The sequence below is a fragment of the Lissotriton helveticus genome, chromosome 12 (assembly GCF_964261635.1).
Source record: "Lissotriton helveticus chromosome 12, aLisHel1.1, whole genome shotgun sequence".
NCBI lineage: Eukaryota > Metazoa > Chordata > Amphibia > Caudata > Salamandridae > Lissotriton > Lissotriton helveticus.
Window position 1 is genome coordinate 305,174,493 of NC_136073.1, and position 19,924 is coordinate 305,194,416.

The 19,924-nt window shown below is 40.4% G+C and overlaps 1 protein-coding gene across 4 annotated transcripts in view; it reads left to right on the forward strand.

Moving 5' to 3' along the window:
- Nucleotides 1–19,924, forward strand: part of LOC144797772 (fatty acyl-CoA hydrolase precursor, medium chain-like) — a 300,448-nt gene that overhangs the window by 71,479 nt on the left and 209,045 nt on the right. For all 4 annotated transcript variants that reach the window (XM_078668531.1, XM_078668532.1, XM_078668534.1 and 1 more), the window contains exons 4-5: nt 1,093–1,228; nt 8,379–8,512. In XM_078668531.1, coding sequence (XP_078524657.1) covers nt 1,093–1,228; nt 8,379–8,512 — 270 coding nt within the window. The remainder of the gene's footprint in view (nt 1–1,092; nt 1,229–8,378; nt 8,513–19,924) is intronic.

Below are 19,924 nucleotides of genomic sequence, written 5' to 3' on the forward strand. Positions count from 1 at the left end.
GAATCCAACGGCATCCTATTCTTTAGTTGATCTACCAACACTAGCAATATCATTACATGTCAAATTAAACCTCTTAACTGATACATTGGTCATGTGCTCATCAGTAAAACTGTTGTTTACTGTGTCCAAGGGGCTGGATTGCCAATTGAGATAACTGACTGATGAAAATGATTGTACTAAATGTTTGCTATACTGAATCACATAACAATTTCACCTCCCAGACATGTGTATCCACAGACTTGTGCCCATTGTGCTGTACTGTAATAGCATTCACAAAGTGTTTCATGCCTCCAAGGAGATGCTGAAGTGCATTTGCTGATATCAGGTTGCTCCCTACTCTTTCGGAATGCTTGGATGAAAAAGTGTATCTCTCTCTCTCATGAGGCCTATGTGAATAAAGGTTTGATGTTGTGCATGAGGGCCCGAGTTGTGCTCTTATTGTGTTTTGTTGCTGTGCTTTGACATATAGTGAAGCAAAAAGAATGAGACATGGCTGATACATTTTTTTTGTAAATCTTTCAATAACTATTTGGAAGCACTATTAAAACCACTAGCCATGTGTAAATAATGTAAAGTTAAAATGAAAAGATTTTTATTACACACTTTGTTGAAAACTTTAGCACTATGTTACACACTCAGGTTCAATTGAATGTTTCCAAATATAGACATTGCTTCTCTACTTATTGCATTTGCTCATGACAAAGTATCTTAAATTAACCCGTTTGCTGCTTCGAACGTTCAGCGCCAGTGCTGAACGTTCGAAGAAACGGGTGCGGTCGCGTAGGCCGTTGGATGTGCCCAGCACCAGGGAGGTAGCTCGCGCGATGTCCAACGGCCGACGGCAGCAGCGAACGGGTTAAGAGAACAAAGATGGTTTCAGGTCTAAATAAATATATTGTTTATTTACAGCTCATATATAAGTGAGTTGAATTGTATGAAACTGGCTAAAAAAGGATGTATTATACAACCTTGCCTCGAAATGCCAACCCTTCCGTTAAAATAGCATGCAGCCTGACAAGATATTGCATAAATATATTGTGCTATTTTATTAAATCTAATTTCTATATGATTGATTATATGTTTCTATTGTAGGTGCTTACAAATGTTGCAGCCGTTAGAAATGCTGAAGAAATTGTGGAAAGCAAAAACGCCAACCTTTGATGTTTCTGAAGACTGTTTGTACCTCAATGTGTACACCCCAGCAGGCAACAAACAACACAAGTTACCTGTAAGTTGAAATAGCTGGGGATATTTCATATCAGCACAATCTATGCACAGGAACAGCTATTTTTTAATGTAACTAAAGCATCGAGTGGTAGTACACAGTAATTTTCAGACAGCAAATGTTCCTATGAAATGGCCACTAAATTTGCACAGAAATATAGTTTTACCAAAAAACCTATACTGCACACAAATGATGTGTGTAAATCCGGTTTCAGTGAATATTTATCATGTGTGCACCACGGGATAAAGAGCCTTGATCTGTTTTGATCCTATTAAAATCTGTGTCCATCACACTACAGAATTACAAAAACATTTGCTTTATTTTTGCTATCCTAATTGCTGAATGTATAGAGTACATTTACAGGTATTTACATTTGGTTGTGTTACAAAAAATTGCATCCCAAAGCCTTCCTTTTACACTACCTGTACCCCTAGCACGATTTGCCACATAATTCCCTTTGCTTACAAATTTAGAGGAGTTTGTAAAAAGCAATCCCTATGATATAAAAATAAGCATCAATTTTGTCAGAAGACAAAGTTTCACATTTGACCCCTGCAATTGAAGCAGAGCAAATGAGATGAGATAAAAACAGAATTTGAAGGCATCTTTATTTATTGGTTGGACTTTCACCTCTCACTAAAGATCAGCCGGTGACCCACTAGTGGGTCGTGACCCACAATCAGGGGAATGCTTATCTATATGGCAACTGTTTGAGATAATTTAATCGGATATCTACAAACCAGCAAAGCAGCTTATTGCATTTATTACTGTTGTTTGAATTGGGCAGGTAGTCTGTGCAGGAAAGTGGAGTATTAGGTGGTGGGTGAGTTAGTCCTCCCCATGTACAACTATCACAATACCCTAAAGAGGGGTCCTCGGATTCACACTAATAAATTCCTAGCTCAGTCCTGGTAGAATGGCAAATAGCAGTCAAGCTTTACTAGAGAAACACGTCTTAAGCATTTCAGAGTACCAACATGGACGATAAATAATTGACACGACTCAAGAGAAATACGACACCAATTTATAAATATAAAATGTATTGGTATCTTAATTTAGACACCAAAACAGACGGAATTGAATACATACACCCAGAGTTATTAATTTCATAAGCCATAGAAAATACATTCTAAATAATACAGTGAAAATGTAACATTGCGGTCAATGGGAAAACCAACTAGTTTCCCCTATGGTTAAGTTGAGGCAAGAAATTAAACTAGATATATGAAATGTAACTCCACATTTCTTTCAGAAGACAAAAACTACCTCTAATGTAGGACAGTTTGATAAGCGCAAAATGCAGAGATGTGTGTGTTATCTGAAGGTCACAGGCTCAAATCTTTGTTGAAATACTGGATTATTTCTCAGCTTAAAATGTCTTGTGCCCCTGGCCCTAATGGATCTCAAGCACCAAGGCCTCCAGAAATCTTTCTGTTCACTCAGAAAGTAATGGAGCAATAAAGATGCCTTTAAATCTTATTTTTATCTTGTCACATTTCCTCTGTGTATAGAGACAGATGTCAGAAGTCTGTTTGCATCTTGTTACAATTACTTTTCTTTCTTTGACTGCAGAGTTCCAGGATTTTTAAAAGTGAACTATCCGACTTGCTATACAAAGAGGGTGACATGCAAGGCTGTAGGGTGGCAGTTTTTTACTAACACACATTTAAATAGCTAATACGTGAACTGTACAAACAATTCAAAATATATTTCAGTAGTTATGAAAGCCCAATTTTTGTAATTGTGTGTGATGAAAAAACATTTTTAATAGGTTGAAAACAAATAAGAACACTTTACTTGGTAATGTTCAAATGATAAATATGCTTACTAAAACTAATTTTCATAGATTATTGTCTACACACTATATAGTTTTATCAGTAAAACTGCATGCTAATGGGAAAGATTTTGAACATTTCCATGGAAAATTTACTGTCTGTAAATGACTGTGGGCTACCACATTCTGCTTTAGTAATATATTTATTAAAAGTGGGGTTTTAAACATGAACTGAGAAACACTCCTGCCCCTGCCCTGATGGCAATACTTTTAATGAACTAAGAGACAAGCCATTGATCATGAGTACCCTATATGTAAGTAGATTCTTGTTATACATCGACAAAGTGTTTAGTCTATTTAATCAAACAAAATAGGTTTTATTGTACAGCAGAGCTCACATATTTGAATGCTCTCTCAAATGTGATAATAAAAAAAAAGGTGGCTCTGCAAAGTAAAATATTTGCCTCGTATCACACAATTTGAGATTAATTTACGGGTCAAGTAAATTAGTTTGGTCAAGTAGATAATTCAATTTCTGAATTGCAGGTCTATTAAAATTTTTATGATTTTTCAAGACCTGAATGCTATATTCAAGAGTAATGTAGTAAACCGGTCTACTTTACTTTACTTTTTAGTTATGGTAATATTCCTGCATCGTGGAAAGGTTCTATTTTACAATCCCTTAGTAAATAGGCTCTCAAAAGAGAACACATCAGTTATAACATGATTGCGTTACTTGATGCTCATGGTGAAATATATAGTACAGTATTATCAATGAAATTGGCAGACTGGGCAGAATGCCTTTGCGATAAATCATCCTCATTAATTGGTTTTACATCAGGGTGTTTAAGAATGGATAACATTGTTGTTTTAAACTGTTTGGTAAAAAACTCCTTTGTTACCAAAAACAAAAAATGGTTTGCCTGCTTTATAAACTATTCAAATGCATTCATAAGGTAGATTGAAACGTATTGTGGCAAAGCAAGCAGGTTTGAGGATTGATAATACTCAACTGAATTTAATTATGGAGTTGTATTCTGATACTCGGGTGCAGGTTAAAGAAAGTGATAAAAGAGGTTTGATTCAAAGGATTACAACAGAAGATGGATTAAAACAACGATGAATGCTAGTCCCTCTGTTATTTTCTCTATATCTTGCACATGTTTTTACCACTAGATCGTACATAAATGGGGCAGCGCAGTATACCGTATCTGGCCTATGCTGATGATATTGTGTTATTCTCTAAACCCCAGATAGGGCTTTAATTTCAGTTCATCATGTTGTGAACAAAAGTATTGGATTCTCCGCAAATCAGAGCACAACTTTATAAAAAGGCATATGGCCTTAGCACATAAGCACTATCCCACGACATGAATATTTATTGTGCCCACTCTATGCTAATGTCATCCGGAGATAGCAGGAGAAAACAGTTACGTGAACAATGGCAAGCTAATATGAATGAATTGGGTACAGTGAGCTAGCGAAAGGACCTTGAAAACATTTACTTTCTGTGTCTGTGTTGAAAGCTTTCTCCAAGAACAGCAAGAACAAAATCATTAGAAATAAACATGACTGCTTGACTGCATGCTGCGGAAATAATGATCAATGAAATGTGAAGGGGGAGACATCCATTTTGAACAAGACGGTGTTAGGGCCTCAATTGAGGCCTAGTTAATCAAAGCCAGTAAAATGCACATTCCCCATGTTGGTAATAATGCTCAAACATATGAAACATAAAAACATTCCTCCATCTCCACATGATTGCCAATGGCTTCTGTGTTTATTGTTATGAATATTGGGGAACAGGGACATCTAATAAAGTCTAATTACTCAAAAGGGGCGTATATTTGGAGGTAATAAAATGTGCTGATGAGCATTATCAAGATCTGGTTTTATAAGAGGAATGCCAGCTGTAGGAAAGTAGGATCTGTTTTCATGGTTACCCCCACTTTTTTTGGCTACTGGTGTACCCCTATAAGTCCCCAATATATGGGACTAAGGTACCCAGGGCATAGGCACCCCAGGGGTCTCCCATGGGCTGCAGCATGTAGTATGCGACCCATAAACTGTGACTTTAGCCCTGGCATCACAGCTGTGTAAGCTGGTGTTAGCACCACTTACGACTGATAAATGTTTTCTTATATCTGATGTCACTACACTTAAGACCTATAGGTCACCCCTAAGGCAGCCCTTTCAATCCTGTAGGTAGGGTGCTGGATTATAAGTGTGAGGGTGTCTCGGCAAGAGCAGAACATACTTACCAACTCCAAAGTTGATTCTCCAGGCTTTGTAAGTGCGGTCAGCCATTTTAATACATATAGTGGCCACTTGTCATTACACAATGGCTGACTATATGGTGGCTGTGCCGCACCTGGGCATGTTTGGTATCAAACATATTGGAATCACCCCTCAACACCTTTACTGGTGTTGAAGGTATGATTCCATGCACTGAGGGGCTCCTCTGGGAAGCCCCCAGAACTCCGGGTAACAGCTGTCCAGCGTCTGCCAGCAAGCTAGTTCTGCTGCCGACCCCAGACACGATTCCTCCCTCCTGCTGCTGAGCTGAGCTTGAGCAGGGGAAGGTAGAACAATTGGTTTCCTGTCACAGGAAGGTGTGACCACCGCCCAGACAAGACTTACTGTATAGGGCTGGGGTGGGAATGCTTGCCAGCACCAGTAGACTGCTTTGAAGGGCACATTTGGTGCCCTACTTGCATACTCCAGTTGGTGTCGTCGACAAATAAAGTACGAAGTTCCTCAGTGAGAGGGTGGTGGAAGGCTGGATAGAGGACGAGGAGGTAGAAGGTCCGGAGAGATCACTCCGTGTGTGAAAAGGGAAAAAGGGGGGGTTTCCCTTTTAGGAACTATGGCTCTCACACACCCAGCAAGCTAGGTGTCATGCTTCATCATATGAGCCTGCCCCTCGTCAGGTCGGCGCAGCAATACCTGATGGGCACCCGGAACCGGGGCTCTTTGTTAGGGATCTTTTGTTCCAGCCGGTGGGTGCAGTGGGGGTGAGAGGCCTAGTGTGTAGATGTGGAGTGTGGTGAACAATAAAATAGGTCAGTTAGTGGTAAACAACTTTATTGGGAAGGTAAACTGCCTAAAATAAAAAAATGAGAGGGGCACAGGACTAGTAATAATGTATCTAGTAGTGTATGTCCAGCTCTCTGGTGATCGACATGTTTCGTGCCATGGTTGTCTTATAGATCAGGGCACTTCCTCAGGATCGAAATAAAATGCCATCTACACTATGATGGTAAATAAAAGTGGTGTTTACGTACCCAGAACACAGGGAGTGGATCTACAGATGAAGTAAAAACAACAAGGAAAAAGTCATTTTGGCATGTGTGTTGTGACATGGTTGCAGTTCGCATTCCACTTTCTTAGTATATAGTAGGTAGCCCCCTAGATACCACTGTGTATTGTGTTTACTTACCTCTTGCAATTGAAGTATTTTGTGTATTTGTGTAGATATCTCCTGGTAGGAGAAATACTTACCTCTTGTAATTGAAGTATTTTGCGTATTTGTGTTGATAGCTCCTGGTAGGAGATATACCAATGTGTTACTGAGTGTTGTGTAATAAATAGACATATTTTTATAACTACACTCTGTGGTTCTTTTTCATTTAACCTACACTACATGATTAGATCTGGTAAAACAAGCTGCTTAACACTCCTTGTGGACTAAGCCTGAAAGCTGCTCTCCACAGCTACCACTTAAAGTGCTTTCTAAGGTTGTCTAAGCCCACTAAAACCACCATAAGGGTTGTCTGGATTTGTGCAAGGTTCTTCACTTAAATAAGTGTGCACCATATATTAAGCCAGCCTCCTACATGAGCTATAAGGATGGGCAGGACTTAGCATGTTGCATATTTTTAAGAAACTTTGAGATCTTTCCAAAGGATAAGGAAAGGTGACAGTGTCAGCAGCAATTTGCAGCAATGAGAAACTTTACCTGATTCTCCAAATTGCCACTCAGGACAAAAGAAGGACTGGCACAAGTCAGCGGCCATCACTCACGCCCAGCATTGAGTACTGTCTATCCTACAGGCAATTTTAATGTCCCATATCTCCTACCACACACTCACGTCTGCATCCCATACCAGCACCCAAATGTACCCCTTGTCCCCGCTCGTCGACTACCTTCGGTAACCCACAAAATCATCTGAAGTCATACCCGGCATCCAACAATCTTGTGTTACTCAATTTCCACCCATGGTGCATTCTGTGCCAGTATATCACCAGAAGGAGGTGGGTCAGTAGTTTTTTAATACACCTCACACAAATGAGGTGAAAGAGGGAAACTTAAGCCAACTACCTAGGTGGAAATTCCCAATTTTTCTTGCCTTAGCAGACATTATAAAAAACATTCCTTACTATGGAGACCACCTGGAAAAGAGTTGCAGGACTCTGTAATGAAAAATAATGATTGTCCAATGTCTTGACTATTTCTCAATTGACTTTCACATTGATGCACCTAATTTCCAAAACACAGTTGTCTTTTTGTTATGCATATTCTTCTGGCCCACAGTTACCATAACCAGCATTGTCGTTCGGTCTCCCCTCTACCACTATAGGTACATAAATGAGCTTAAAACATTTCATGCACACCTATCTACTAACCATTCGATTCTTAAGGCACAAAGGCACCTCCAAGCCATGACACTCTATCCCTTGCCCTTGCAATTTCAATCTATAACACTAAGTACTACAATTGAATTGTCCTTTTGGTACGCATAGCTGCTTCTGGAAGCAATGTTTGCTCACAATATAATGTTTGACAGAGATGTTGTCCACAAACCAGGCTGACTAAGAAAAGATCTGCTTCTCTCTGGCCCAAAATTGAGCAGCACAGACAGGGAAGCAAAAATATACTTCAAATAATAAGGCATACTATCATTTAGATGTGCTTCCATTGATTCTTTGCATTATAATATTTGTATTATGATATTTTTCTTTGCATTATATTATTAGTATTATGATATTTTTCTTTGCATTATATTTGTATTATATTTTCTACAAAACAACATGTATATGTCCATGTAAATGTTTATTTTTGTCTAATGGTTTATTGAGCTATTGGATTTGAGCAGCAACATGTATACCAGATGCTTTGAGTTTCAAGTAAAAACAATATTTGGTTAACAACTGCAAGATTACCAGCAAAATTTGGTTAAAGAAGATGGTGCCTTCAGGATAATATAGACTGACTTTGCCCAGTTCGAAGGTTGTGCTTGCAGAACTGATGTATTGAACTGATATTAAAAAGGATTCACGTGTCCTGGCTCTCAAAACAGAATTACATCTGATAAATACTGTAAACATAAAATTACTGCTAAAGTTCTGTTGTCAAGTAATCATTATGTTTGCCTTCAGGTCATGGTGTGGATCCACGGAGGAGCATTTATCAATGGTGGTGCATCCTATTATGATGGATCTGCATTATCTGCATATGAAAATGTTGTTGTGGTGTCAATTCAGTATCGACTTGGAACACTTGGTTTTTTTAGGTAAAGTAAAATATGTTCACTTGTATAAGCGTTTCAGTCATAGTTTGGCTGGGGCAAACTTACTTAAAACACACGATTACTTGAACTTTCCAAATATTTTTGGTTGATTGAGACTGGGCTAATCTAGTGAAGAGCTTGACCAACACAGTGAATAATTTGTAAAATCAATTACATGCCAGGGTCTGAAGTATTTAGCAGGAGTCCATTGCAGCTGGCACAGCCCACAGCTGCTGCTAAATGCCGTAAAAGCATATCTACATGCTACTTTTTTCATTAAAAATATCTATATTAAATTGTTTAACATTCCTCCGATAAATTCTGCTAAAAAAATAGACGCACAGCACCACCATGTGGTGGTATGTATGTGATGAAGTGTAGAAAAAGGTGCTGGTGCTGAGCAAGTGGCAAACATAGGCACAAATTATGCACTAGCTCAAAGGAATTTATGGAAGCTGATTTGTGGGTTTTAGCCAGGCTATATGCTAAATATTGCTTATGAAATCATTTGGTTCTCAAATGGGCCAGTCTGCTTATAGTAATTAGTGATGATTGGCTGTCTCCACAACATTGGGACCAAGGGGGCTGCAATGGCCCTTTTAAAATCCTTCCTCTGCGGAAGAGAACAATCCATGACACTGGAGGAGTTCATGTCAGATCCCTTCTCTTTGCCCTGCGGGGTCCCTCAGGGCCTTCGCTTAGCTCAATGTTATTTAACGTGTATGTAGCTTCTCTAGACAGATTTTCTTGCCATCCTACGCGACGGCACTCCATTTCCAGCAACAACAGCACTGGAAGCAGAGTTCATAACTGCATGCGGACAGTGAGTGATTGGATGAATAATAATTGTTTGAAGTTAAACTTTGATGAGACAGAGGTCCTCCAGTTTAGTAATGAGGTGTAATTTTGGTCCCCGTCATAGTGGCCTTAAGAGCTAGGTACTCGACCAACGTCGGTCAGGAAGGTAATACATTTAGAAGTTTGCTTATGGAGATCGGTAATTCCATTGTCTCCTCTTTCTTCCTTCCTTACATTCCCCTTGACTTACACCAAATGGTAGTGACGTCCTTAGTTTAATTTAAAATAGACTATTGTAATGGTCTCTACTTAATGGCAGCTTCAAATTGTACTCTCCCAGTAGGTCCTTGCGTTCCACTGGGGCCACAAATGTCACTGTCCCTAAGTTCAAACGCTCCTCCTGGGGCAGGAGAAGTTTTGTTGGTTGCACAGCTAAATGATGGAACACTCTCTCTCTAAACATCAAATCCATGACAAATCTTCTATCTTTCAGAAAGGCTTTAAAACCCTGGCACTTTGGTAATCAGTAATCGACTTTATTGACCTTTTGACAGTGTTAGTGCCAAGACACATCCTGGTATTCCTACACTTTAGAAGTACTTTTAAATTAAAACATTATGTTTCCTGTATAATACATATGCCCCCAGATGCATCAAGCATCCATTTTGCGATTCCTTATTAGCGAAAAATAAGGAATCGCAAAAAAGGAATAGCAAAATGGTATGCAAGAAGAAATCACTTTAAAAATTGCGATTTCTTAAAATTCCTTAATTGCGATTCACAAATTGCGAGTCGCAATTAAGGAATAACTACCCATTCATTCCTATGGGCCTAGAGGCCCATAGGAATGAATGGGAAGAATTTTCAATTTGCGAAACGCAATCAGCGAATCGCAAAATTAGAATGCGATTTCAAGGGTGCAGGGGTGTCCAAAGGACACCCTGTTGCACCCCTGAAATTGATCTGTGCACTTTAGTGCATTTTTCAAAGTTTTTGCAAAGTTTTTGCAAATTACCATGAAGTTGTACTTCATGGTAATTTGCGAGCCCTATTAGCGAAATCGCTATTTTGTTAACTTTAATGCATAGCATTTAAGGAATCTCAATTTGAGATTCCTTAAATGCAAGTAATTGCAATTTAGCGAATTCTCAATTTGCGATTTTTGCATTTGGAATGATGCATCCCAAATGCAAAAATACCGGTCTGCGAGCGGTTTTTAGCTTCATGCATCTGGGCCATGATCCCTTCCTTGGCTTATAGTTTATTCAAGACATCCAGGTACTTTGCCAAGTAATTAAGTTACCCACCATTAAAGCTAATCAACTTGACCATTAGTTCTGACCTTTACATCGCTACTCCCAAGCTACCAGCCACTATCGCCTATGTGAGAAGTCTCCAGTGTAGAGCCAGTGTCTGAAAGCTGTTGCTTGTTTGGTGCAGGTGGAACTAAACACAACCATTCCCTAGGTCCCAACCCCCTCCCCACAACCTCCTAAACACATCAACTATACTAAACAAAAACAACTTCAGTGCCCTGCCCGTGCCAAGCAGGATAAAATACGTATGTATGTAACCAACCGTCCCTTCCACTTCACTACATGTGGGAATTTTACCATATTACTGCCCTATCAAGGAAGCTGTCCACTCCATAATCGTGATCTTAAAATTCATGGTTACCAGCCTTCCCCCAAGGCATTCTGTTTCAGTCACTACTTGCACAAGAGGCCCTACATGTGTCCCTCATGCTTCTCTTTGGCCGAACAGGTGGCATCCATAGCTGGATGATGAATCCTTCACATTACTTTGTCATGCCTTCCTATAATGGTACTCCAATAATTCGAGGGAGTGGAATCCACTTCATGAAAATATCACAGGGTCAAAGATTGTTGATTCCCAATTCTTTTCTTTTTATTCAAATCTCAGTCACACATTGACGACAGTTTCAAAATTAATTCCAATGTTCCAAGCAAATCAAAAGATGATCAAAATGACATCAGACAGCCGACGCGTTTCGTCCAATAACGGACATCATCAGGGCTGTTGAGAAAAAAAGTTTGTTTTAAAAAACTTTTTTTAGAAGTAAGACAATATGCATTACCTCACTTTAACCGAATAACAATTCACATCTCTAACAATATTCCGACACCTGCCTATTTCACAATCTAATATCATTACAAATCGTATTCATTTAGTCAAAACAAAATATTATCCTAGCGTGTTTTACAAATGAATTTATGAAGCTCACAGAATTTTCCCGAATCACAGATACAGTTTTGTTATCTCAATATACTTTCCCAATATACAATAACGCCTACCTTTCAAATCGCTTCTCTAATGACACTTTTCTTTATCCAGTTCACATCAAATTAATAAGCAACAGTACTCGAAATCTGTAAAAAACATCATATCAGTATATAAGGTACTTTTCCCTATTGTCACTTCATTCATTCTATTACTAAAACTTATGTTTTGCTAGAGGATACTTGATTGAAACTGTTAATATACTTAGACGCTATTCACATTAATATTTGATCCTAGTCACGATCATGTTCCTGGTAAAAAAAAATGTATAAATAAATCATCTGTACATTCCTGGTCCCCTGTGCCTATCCCACTTGCCAGTCCTTTTTCATGTTCTATTGATGAATTCTTACCTATGTACTATGTCTATTCAGCTGTACGCCCTCTGCTTCCCTTGTTCTTCCAATGTGTCCTATAATGTACCCTGAAAACAATATATAATCCAGCCAATAATTGGGAAAGGTGGATAGTCATAGTGGCAAGCATTGTGGTAAGCAGTTATTTGTGTTTACGCTTTGGAACACAATGTTATGTGTCAAGGAGGAGTATTAATGAAAAATTATTGGCTGGATTATATATTGTTTTCAGGGTACATTATAGGACACATTGGAAGAACAAGGGAAGCAGAGGGCGTACAGCTGAATAGACATAGTACATAGGTAAGAATTCATCAATAGAACATGAAAAAGGACTGGCAAGTGAGATAGGCACAGGGGACCACGAATGTACAGATGATTTATTTATAAATGTTTTTTTTACCAGGAACATGATCGTGACTAGGATCAAATATTAATGTGAATAGCGTCTAAGTATATTAACAGTTTCAATCAAGTATCCTCTAGCAAAACATAAGTTTTAGTAATAGAATGAATGAAGTGACAATAGGGAAAAGTACCTTATATACTGATATGATGTTTTTTTACAGATTTCGAGTACTGTTGCTTATTAATTTGATGTGAACTGGATAAAGAAAAGTGTCATTAGAGAAGCGATTTGAAAGGTAGGCGTTATTGTATATTGGGAATGTATATTGAGATAACAAAACTGTATCTGTGATTCGGGAAAATTCTGTGAGCTTCATAAATTCATTTGTAAAACACGCTAGGATAATAATTTGTTTTGACTAAATGAATACGATTTGTAATGATATTAGATTGTGAAATAGGCAGGTGTTGGAATATTGTTAGAGATGTGAATTGTTATTCGGTTAATGTGAGGTAATGCATATTGTCTTATTTCTAAAAAAAGTTTTTTAAAACAAACTTTTTTTCTCAACAGCCCTGATGATGTCCGTTATTGGACGAAACGCGTCGGCTGTCTGATGTCATTTTGATCATCTTTTGATTTGCTTGGAACATTGGAATTAATTTTGAAACTGTCGTCAATGTGTGACTGAGATTTGAATAAAAAGAAAAGAATTGGGAATCAACAATCTTTGACCCTGTGATATTTTCATGAAGAGGATTCCACTCCCTCGAATTATTGGAGTAACATTGGTCAGTTTTTGGATCTCTGGACGGTGGATCCTTTTTGGGGTTTGAGTGGACAACGGACCAAGATAAGACATTTTCGTTTGAAATTAACTCATAAATTTGGTTGTTATCTGTGCCACAGTCTTTTGGCCCTCACCGTCGCTTCAAATTAGTCTTCCTATAATGGCTTTCCCCTTCACGTCTTGCTGGATACTGTTGTCCATTTCTGTCTGAGTGCTTTGGGGCAGCCTTTCACTGCTACTTACAATCTAATATATTCAACCTCGCTCTCCTCTACAGTAGAGATCAGGATAATCTTTGTCTCTGCTATTAAACCTCTCTGGTAATGCTGGCCATTTCAAGAGACTATGGCCCACCTCCATATCTAAGCTTTGAGTTTGTAACAGATTGGAAAGGGTATTTTCTCTGTAATGTCACAGCAGCTGAAATCCTTACATTAAGCAATGCTGTGACCTTCAAAGTTGATGTTTCATTTCTCCCTTGCTGTTACCATGATCTACTTTTTAACTTGGATGGAATCAGACTATCCAGTGGACCATTCTTGGTCAATGTGGGGCCCAATGTCCTGTGGATTCCGTCTAGTTCTACCATGAATGTTTCATATCCCAGTAGCTTCTGAAGATCTTCTAGCCATATTCCTTCCACTCTACATGATACTCCTCGCATTCCTATGGTTTTTTGTTTGGCACTTTTTCAAAGTTGTCCAGTTGCCCTTGTAAGGCTCTGTTCTGTTCTTGTACTACAATGAGCTCCTTTCTGAGAAATTCCTGTTCCTCGAATCTACTTTCCACTGCCTCTTCCAGAGAGCACACTCTTTCCTCAAGGTACTTATGTCAGCTTTGAAATCTTGTATCTCTTGGGTATTTCTCATATAAAGAAGTGAAGCCAATCACAAAGTTCCTGAAATAAGCTCTACCTTTGTGCCGACTGCTGGGTTTAACATCCTCCCAGCTAGCATTGAGGTTATGAAAATCTGACGGAAGGGAAGTGGTAATGATTAGTATTGATTAGTAAAGGCAAGTACCTGCATGCTGTTTGGATAATACATATCCGTGCAGACTCTGTGTAGGTGCAGTGGCCGAACCAGCATTTGTGGATGTGTAAAACATCAAGATGTTTTCTGATCTACTTTAATTGAATCCCTACTGGTTAATTAGTAGGAACTGCGGCTGTTATTAATGTAAAACCCCTAGATATTGTCTAATGTACTCATATTTCCATTTGTGGCTGATTTTAATCACAGTTTTTTATTTTACTGTGGGATTGTCATATTAATGAACTGTGAATTTGATATATGTGTTTCATGGATTTATAATTCGAAACAAACACATTTTGAATGATGGTGAAGTCCTCTAGCTATTGCCTCATGATCGTGTCTTTGTCTATTCACCTGGGAAAGGCAGAGCCAACTACATTCTGACTATAGCTTTGTCTCTTCTGCTTGTCTCCTTTTTCTGTTCTTGTGGCTTTGCTAGCATATCTTTGATTGATGTGTCCTTTTTCCCCTTTAAAGCCGCCATGTTGCCTCCCCTCCTCTAGGTTCACTGGTATGGGGCCATGCCTCACTAGAGGTCATCTTCTTGGATTTAGCTCCCGAATTCTTCTTTTGATGCTCTCTTCTTAAGCTGTTTTTGTCACCCAAGGGCAGTCCCCTACTGGGACTAACACCAAGGCCCCTGCAACATGTGGGTCTGGTTTCTTTGCCACTAGTATTTAGTGCATTGTCCACTGTAACCTCCTGGTGTCCCATAGTGCTTTGATGGAAGGCATAGTAGATTTAAACCTCATGTGCTGTTTCAAAGTATGGTTGCGAGCCCATGATCAGTTCTGTTTCACTCTGTTCCCTCTGAAGGGTGTGAACTGGCCTGCCGCTCAGCTCAGTCCCCTGATGGCTCTATTAGGGACCAGATCCACCCAATCAACTCCTTTATTACAGTTTTGTCTCAGAAGGTGCAGGGAAGAAATGTTCTGCTAAATTAATCTGGCTGTGGGCCCTGAGTTGTTGATCTCTAAGCGTTCTTCCCAGCACTCCCATGCTGGGGAGACAATGCCATGTATCTCCAAATCACTCACTATGCTTCTTGTGTTGTTACCTTTCTGCATTGGGAGCCTTCCCTCTACACCTGCTGCTGTTCTTCGGGGGAACCATGCTGCTCCCTGCAAACTCAGACCTGCCTCTGCAGAAAAAATAAGTTGTTCACTAGTAGACTCTTGCTGCTGCTCACCACCACAGCTTCAGCTCAGGGCTGTGTACTCAGTGCTAGTCACTACCCCGTACTATTGGTCTTGGGCCATACTGTTTCCACTATTGGGTTAATTTTTTAAAATAAGGGCAGTAGTCATTGTTCTTCACTCCAGGGCTTCCTCTGCTTTGCTGCCATGATTTATTGCACAAATGGGGCCACTATTTTATCTCAGACTCATACCCTTTAGGGAAGGAATCCTTTGTCACCAGCCAAGCCAGCTCTCCATTCTTGCCTATGGATAGTCAGCCACCCCACTTAGATGTTTCCTGACCAAGATTTCCCAGAACCTTTAATGGACACATGGTGCGTAAAAAAGGATGCAAATGTAGGCCTCCATCCATGCATTTCCAGTAAGTTGCAGGGTGTTGTATGTTGTGTGTGTCCAACAAATATTCATTTGGAAGGTCATTTTGTGACCCCTGCAAATAGAAATGTGTGATGCAGACTGTTAGTACATATATTGCGTGGCAAAGTGCACACCCAGCGCTAAACCAATTAAAGTGATCATTTCACATCCTTGTTTTTGAAGCGGAGCCCACACTTTCCCCCTAGTTAGCTCTTTTTCTACCTATGGGTAAAACATTCTAACAAAGGCCCTCCCTCTAGTTTTCCAAGATGGTAGAAGGCTGTTTCAGCTGCTGAGCACTTCCAGCCCATCCATAATCTTAGTTAAGTCAGTGTCTGTAAATATTCATCTAATTGAAGAAGATTCTTGCATTGCCTTGGTATGTTTTGTGACTGAGTATTGTTCTTAAGTTGCAGTGCACTGCAATATAGTCGCTGCAATGCAGTTTATTTTGGTGGATTCATTTCCCATGGGAGTAGTATATAATACTGTCCCTGAGAAGCGCTAGAGTGTAGATGATAATAATGTGTAGGAATAGTGCCATGTAGTTATTTTGGCTGCCATGGTGAACTGCAGGCCAGTGCCTCATGGCTGCAGTTCCATTTGGAAGATTAGATTCTCTAGGATACCTGGGAGTGTGGTAGATTATAGAACCTCATGCTGTGCAGTATGGTGGGTTTAAGACCCTAGCAGGGCAGTGTTTTTGATTAGTGTCTCTAAGATACAAAGAATATATTTTGTTAATAGGATGCTGTATAGAGATGTGGGTTATTGTCCATATGATTCAGTGTGGTGGTAAAGTGTTAATGGAATGCTGCACTGTGGGAAGGGTTACATCTTTAAGATGTGATTATGTGAATTATTATTCGTACAATGCAATGTCACATAAGTATTCAAAGGATGCAATTCACTGTTGTGAGTTAAAGTGTTTAGCATAACAGTCAGTGTATAGTAAGTCTCCCTAGGTTTTCCAGTAGGCTTTCGTCTGCTAGCGTACACTGAAGTGGCTGTGGTGCATTGGTGACCCCCAGGATGCAGAACATTGTAGTATGGCATTGTCCATTGAATGCATCGCATTGGATTAATGTCCCTATGATGCCTTGCCATGTGATGAGTTTGTGTTCCTAGAATATAGTCCAATATAGTTGGTTAGTGTGTTTGTATCCCTAGTGTGCAATTCACTGTGCCAGATTGTTCCCTTAGAATTACAGTCTGTGTGGTGGGAGGGTGTTTCTTTGATGCAGAGTGTTGCGGTTAGTGACCCTTCAATGCAGTACTCTGCTATGGGTTACTCTCCTTCAGATGCAGTGTAGTGAGTTGATGCTGTGAGTTAGCACCCTGAGGGTGCAGTGTAGTTATATAGGGTGGTGCCTCTCTGAGGCCATTGACTGTGCTGTAGTGAGTTAGAATTAATAAAATGCAGTTTAGTTGTTACTTTCATCAGGATGTAGTAACATTTTGTGGGTTGTTGTTCCGAAGGTATTTGTACATTGTGTAGAGTTTGCCTCTCTACAGAACTCAAGATGAGGCCCAGTGTTCCAATATAATGATGTTTGGAGGGTTCAAATGCTCATCTGAGAGGAAGTCGTTGAAAAAAAAGTCTAACAAATACTTGTAAAAAACATTGGTTCCATACAAGCCAGCCTCTTTTAAAACAGATTCTTTACAAACCTAAACTTATGTTAATGATTTAAAGATGACTGTACAGCTACCCTGATGTCTAAGCCTCATCCTTCATCAAAAGTGCTCTCTGTGGAGAAATCGTCTGCCTTACTCACCATTGTCAATGCCTCCTTCTTTTAAGGCATCTTCCCAGACACTCTCAAGAGAGGCCATGTCCTTCCACTCCTTAAGAAATCCACACTAGACCCTGATGACCTTGCCAGCAACTGGCCTGACACTCAACTCCAATTGGTAAGATCAATATAAACAAGGATCCCTGCATCACCTTGAGTGACCACTTCCCACTGAGTGTCTCTATTTCACACATTAGTCGGTTGACACATAGTGAATTTAAGAGCGACCACACCCCCCAAAACTTGTCAATTGATAGAATAAATGGTTACTCTATGCGCTGGGCGATGGTGGTTCTCCCTAAAATTTTACGGGATGTTTTAAGTAAGACTAAGTTCGCCTTTGCGGCTTGTCTAGAGGAAAAAGCCACACATGAAATAGTCTAAACTTCATTTCAACACATCACTGATGTGAACTAGGAGGAACTTTTTGTACAAAAAGGAAAACAAAATAGGAATACAAAAGGATGGTTCGACACTATGGGGTCGATTCCGATTCAGGAAAAAAAACGTCCCTACGATTTGTATCCGGAGCCCTCTCCGTACGAATCGTACCCGTCCGTCCGAGTCGCGTAGTACGATCCGTATTCCGTGAATCCGTCTGAATCGTCGCGATCCGTACGTATTGCAAGGCTGAAACCGTGAACCGTACCACTCGTACACATGCTGTCCGACTTGTACACATGCCGTACGACCCGACGAGAACGATCCAGACCGGGGTATGAGGACATGATTCGTACGGTCCACGTCAGGTAAGGGCGAGTCGTACGGAAAAGCACACAAACACATACACACCGTACGGTCCGTACAGCACATGATCGCCGGGGTACGCACCGTACCCCTGCGATCATGGGGTGTACGCACCGTACCCCATGTACGATGGGTGTACGCACCGTACACTCATCGTACATGGGGTACGGTGCGTACACCCATCGTACATGGGGTACGGTGCGTACACCCCATGATCGCAGGGGTACGCACTGTACCCCTGCAATCATGGGGGGTACGCACCGTACCCGTGGGGGCTGTTCCGTACCTGTTTCGGTATGAACTCTGCTTTTACGGCTGTTTTCAGCTCCCATAGAAAAAGGGTCATACGGTGCGTACCCAACACGTATCGTACTGGCTGGGTCGTAAAAACCAGCCGCGAACGGTACAGATGTCGCGTACAGTGGGTTCCCGGGGGAGATTCGGACGGGGATTTGATTCGTACGGTCTCTGTACGACTCGTACGGAGTACGGCTCCTGGTACGAATCGTACTTTGTCATACGTACTTGGGACGTTGCAGGGTACGAGTGGTACGGGAAAAACGCTCCGAACGGCTATTCGGACCGGTTTTTCCCGAATCGGAATCGGCCCCAAAGTGTACCCAGGCTTATTCAAAGTTAAAATTCGAGACACATAAATCTCCCAGAAATTAGTATGCTTTAGGGCAGGCAAGATGGATATACAGAAATGCTCTTAAGCTGAGAGATGAGGCATGGATGGCTTTGCATGAGGCCGCAATGTGGAGGGATGGGTTGGCCTTTTGGAGGGCTGTAAAGACCCCTTTTCTGGACTCTGGGGATGCAGCGTACATTTAAAATGCAATAATGGAGGAGCAATGGGTGGAGCAATTTTCCAATATATTTAACAGCGGCCCGTATAATGAGACTGAAGTAAGCTGACTAGATAATGAGGATCTAGTACCTACCCCAATAATAACTGATCTTCAGGTCACCCTGGACGAAGTAAATTGTGCGATAATGTTAAGTATGGGAGGGAAGGCACCCGCCCCTGATGGGATTCCTGTAGATTTATATAAAAACATAACTCTATGGGGTCCACTGTTAACTCAGGTCATCGTAGCTAGTTGTTCCTCCCAAATAATAGCGACATGGGCTAAGTAAATCTTAGTCCCGATATTTAAAAAAGGAAATTGCCAAGATCCAGCCTGCTACTCGCAAATATCTTTGTTAGACTCACTGACGAAAGTGGTTGGTCGCATCATAATTGAAAGTTTGCAGGAGTGGGCTGAGGATAATAAGATTTTGTCTGAACTACAGTTCGGCTTTCGTTAAGGTCTAGGGACTGTAGAACAAAGCCTAAATCTAAATGTAGGAAAGTATACCCTTGTTAAAAAAGGCTGGCCGTTCCTAGCCTTCTTCGACCTCACCGGAGCCTTCGACTGCATGAAGAATGACAAATTATGGAGGATCCTTCAGGATCTGGGAGTTGACCCCATTATTATTCTTTTTTTAAGACGATTTTATAAGGATGCAAAAGCCAGAGTACAATACGGTATTAATGGAGAATGTACAGCATTGTTTCGAATAAACAAGGGAGTAAGGCTGTGTGTTGGCCCCTTTTCTTTTTAATCTTTACATAACTGACTTTGGCCAAGCACTGTCAAATACATGTCAAGACCTTCCTCAAATAGAAGGCGACCCATAACGGC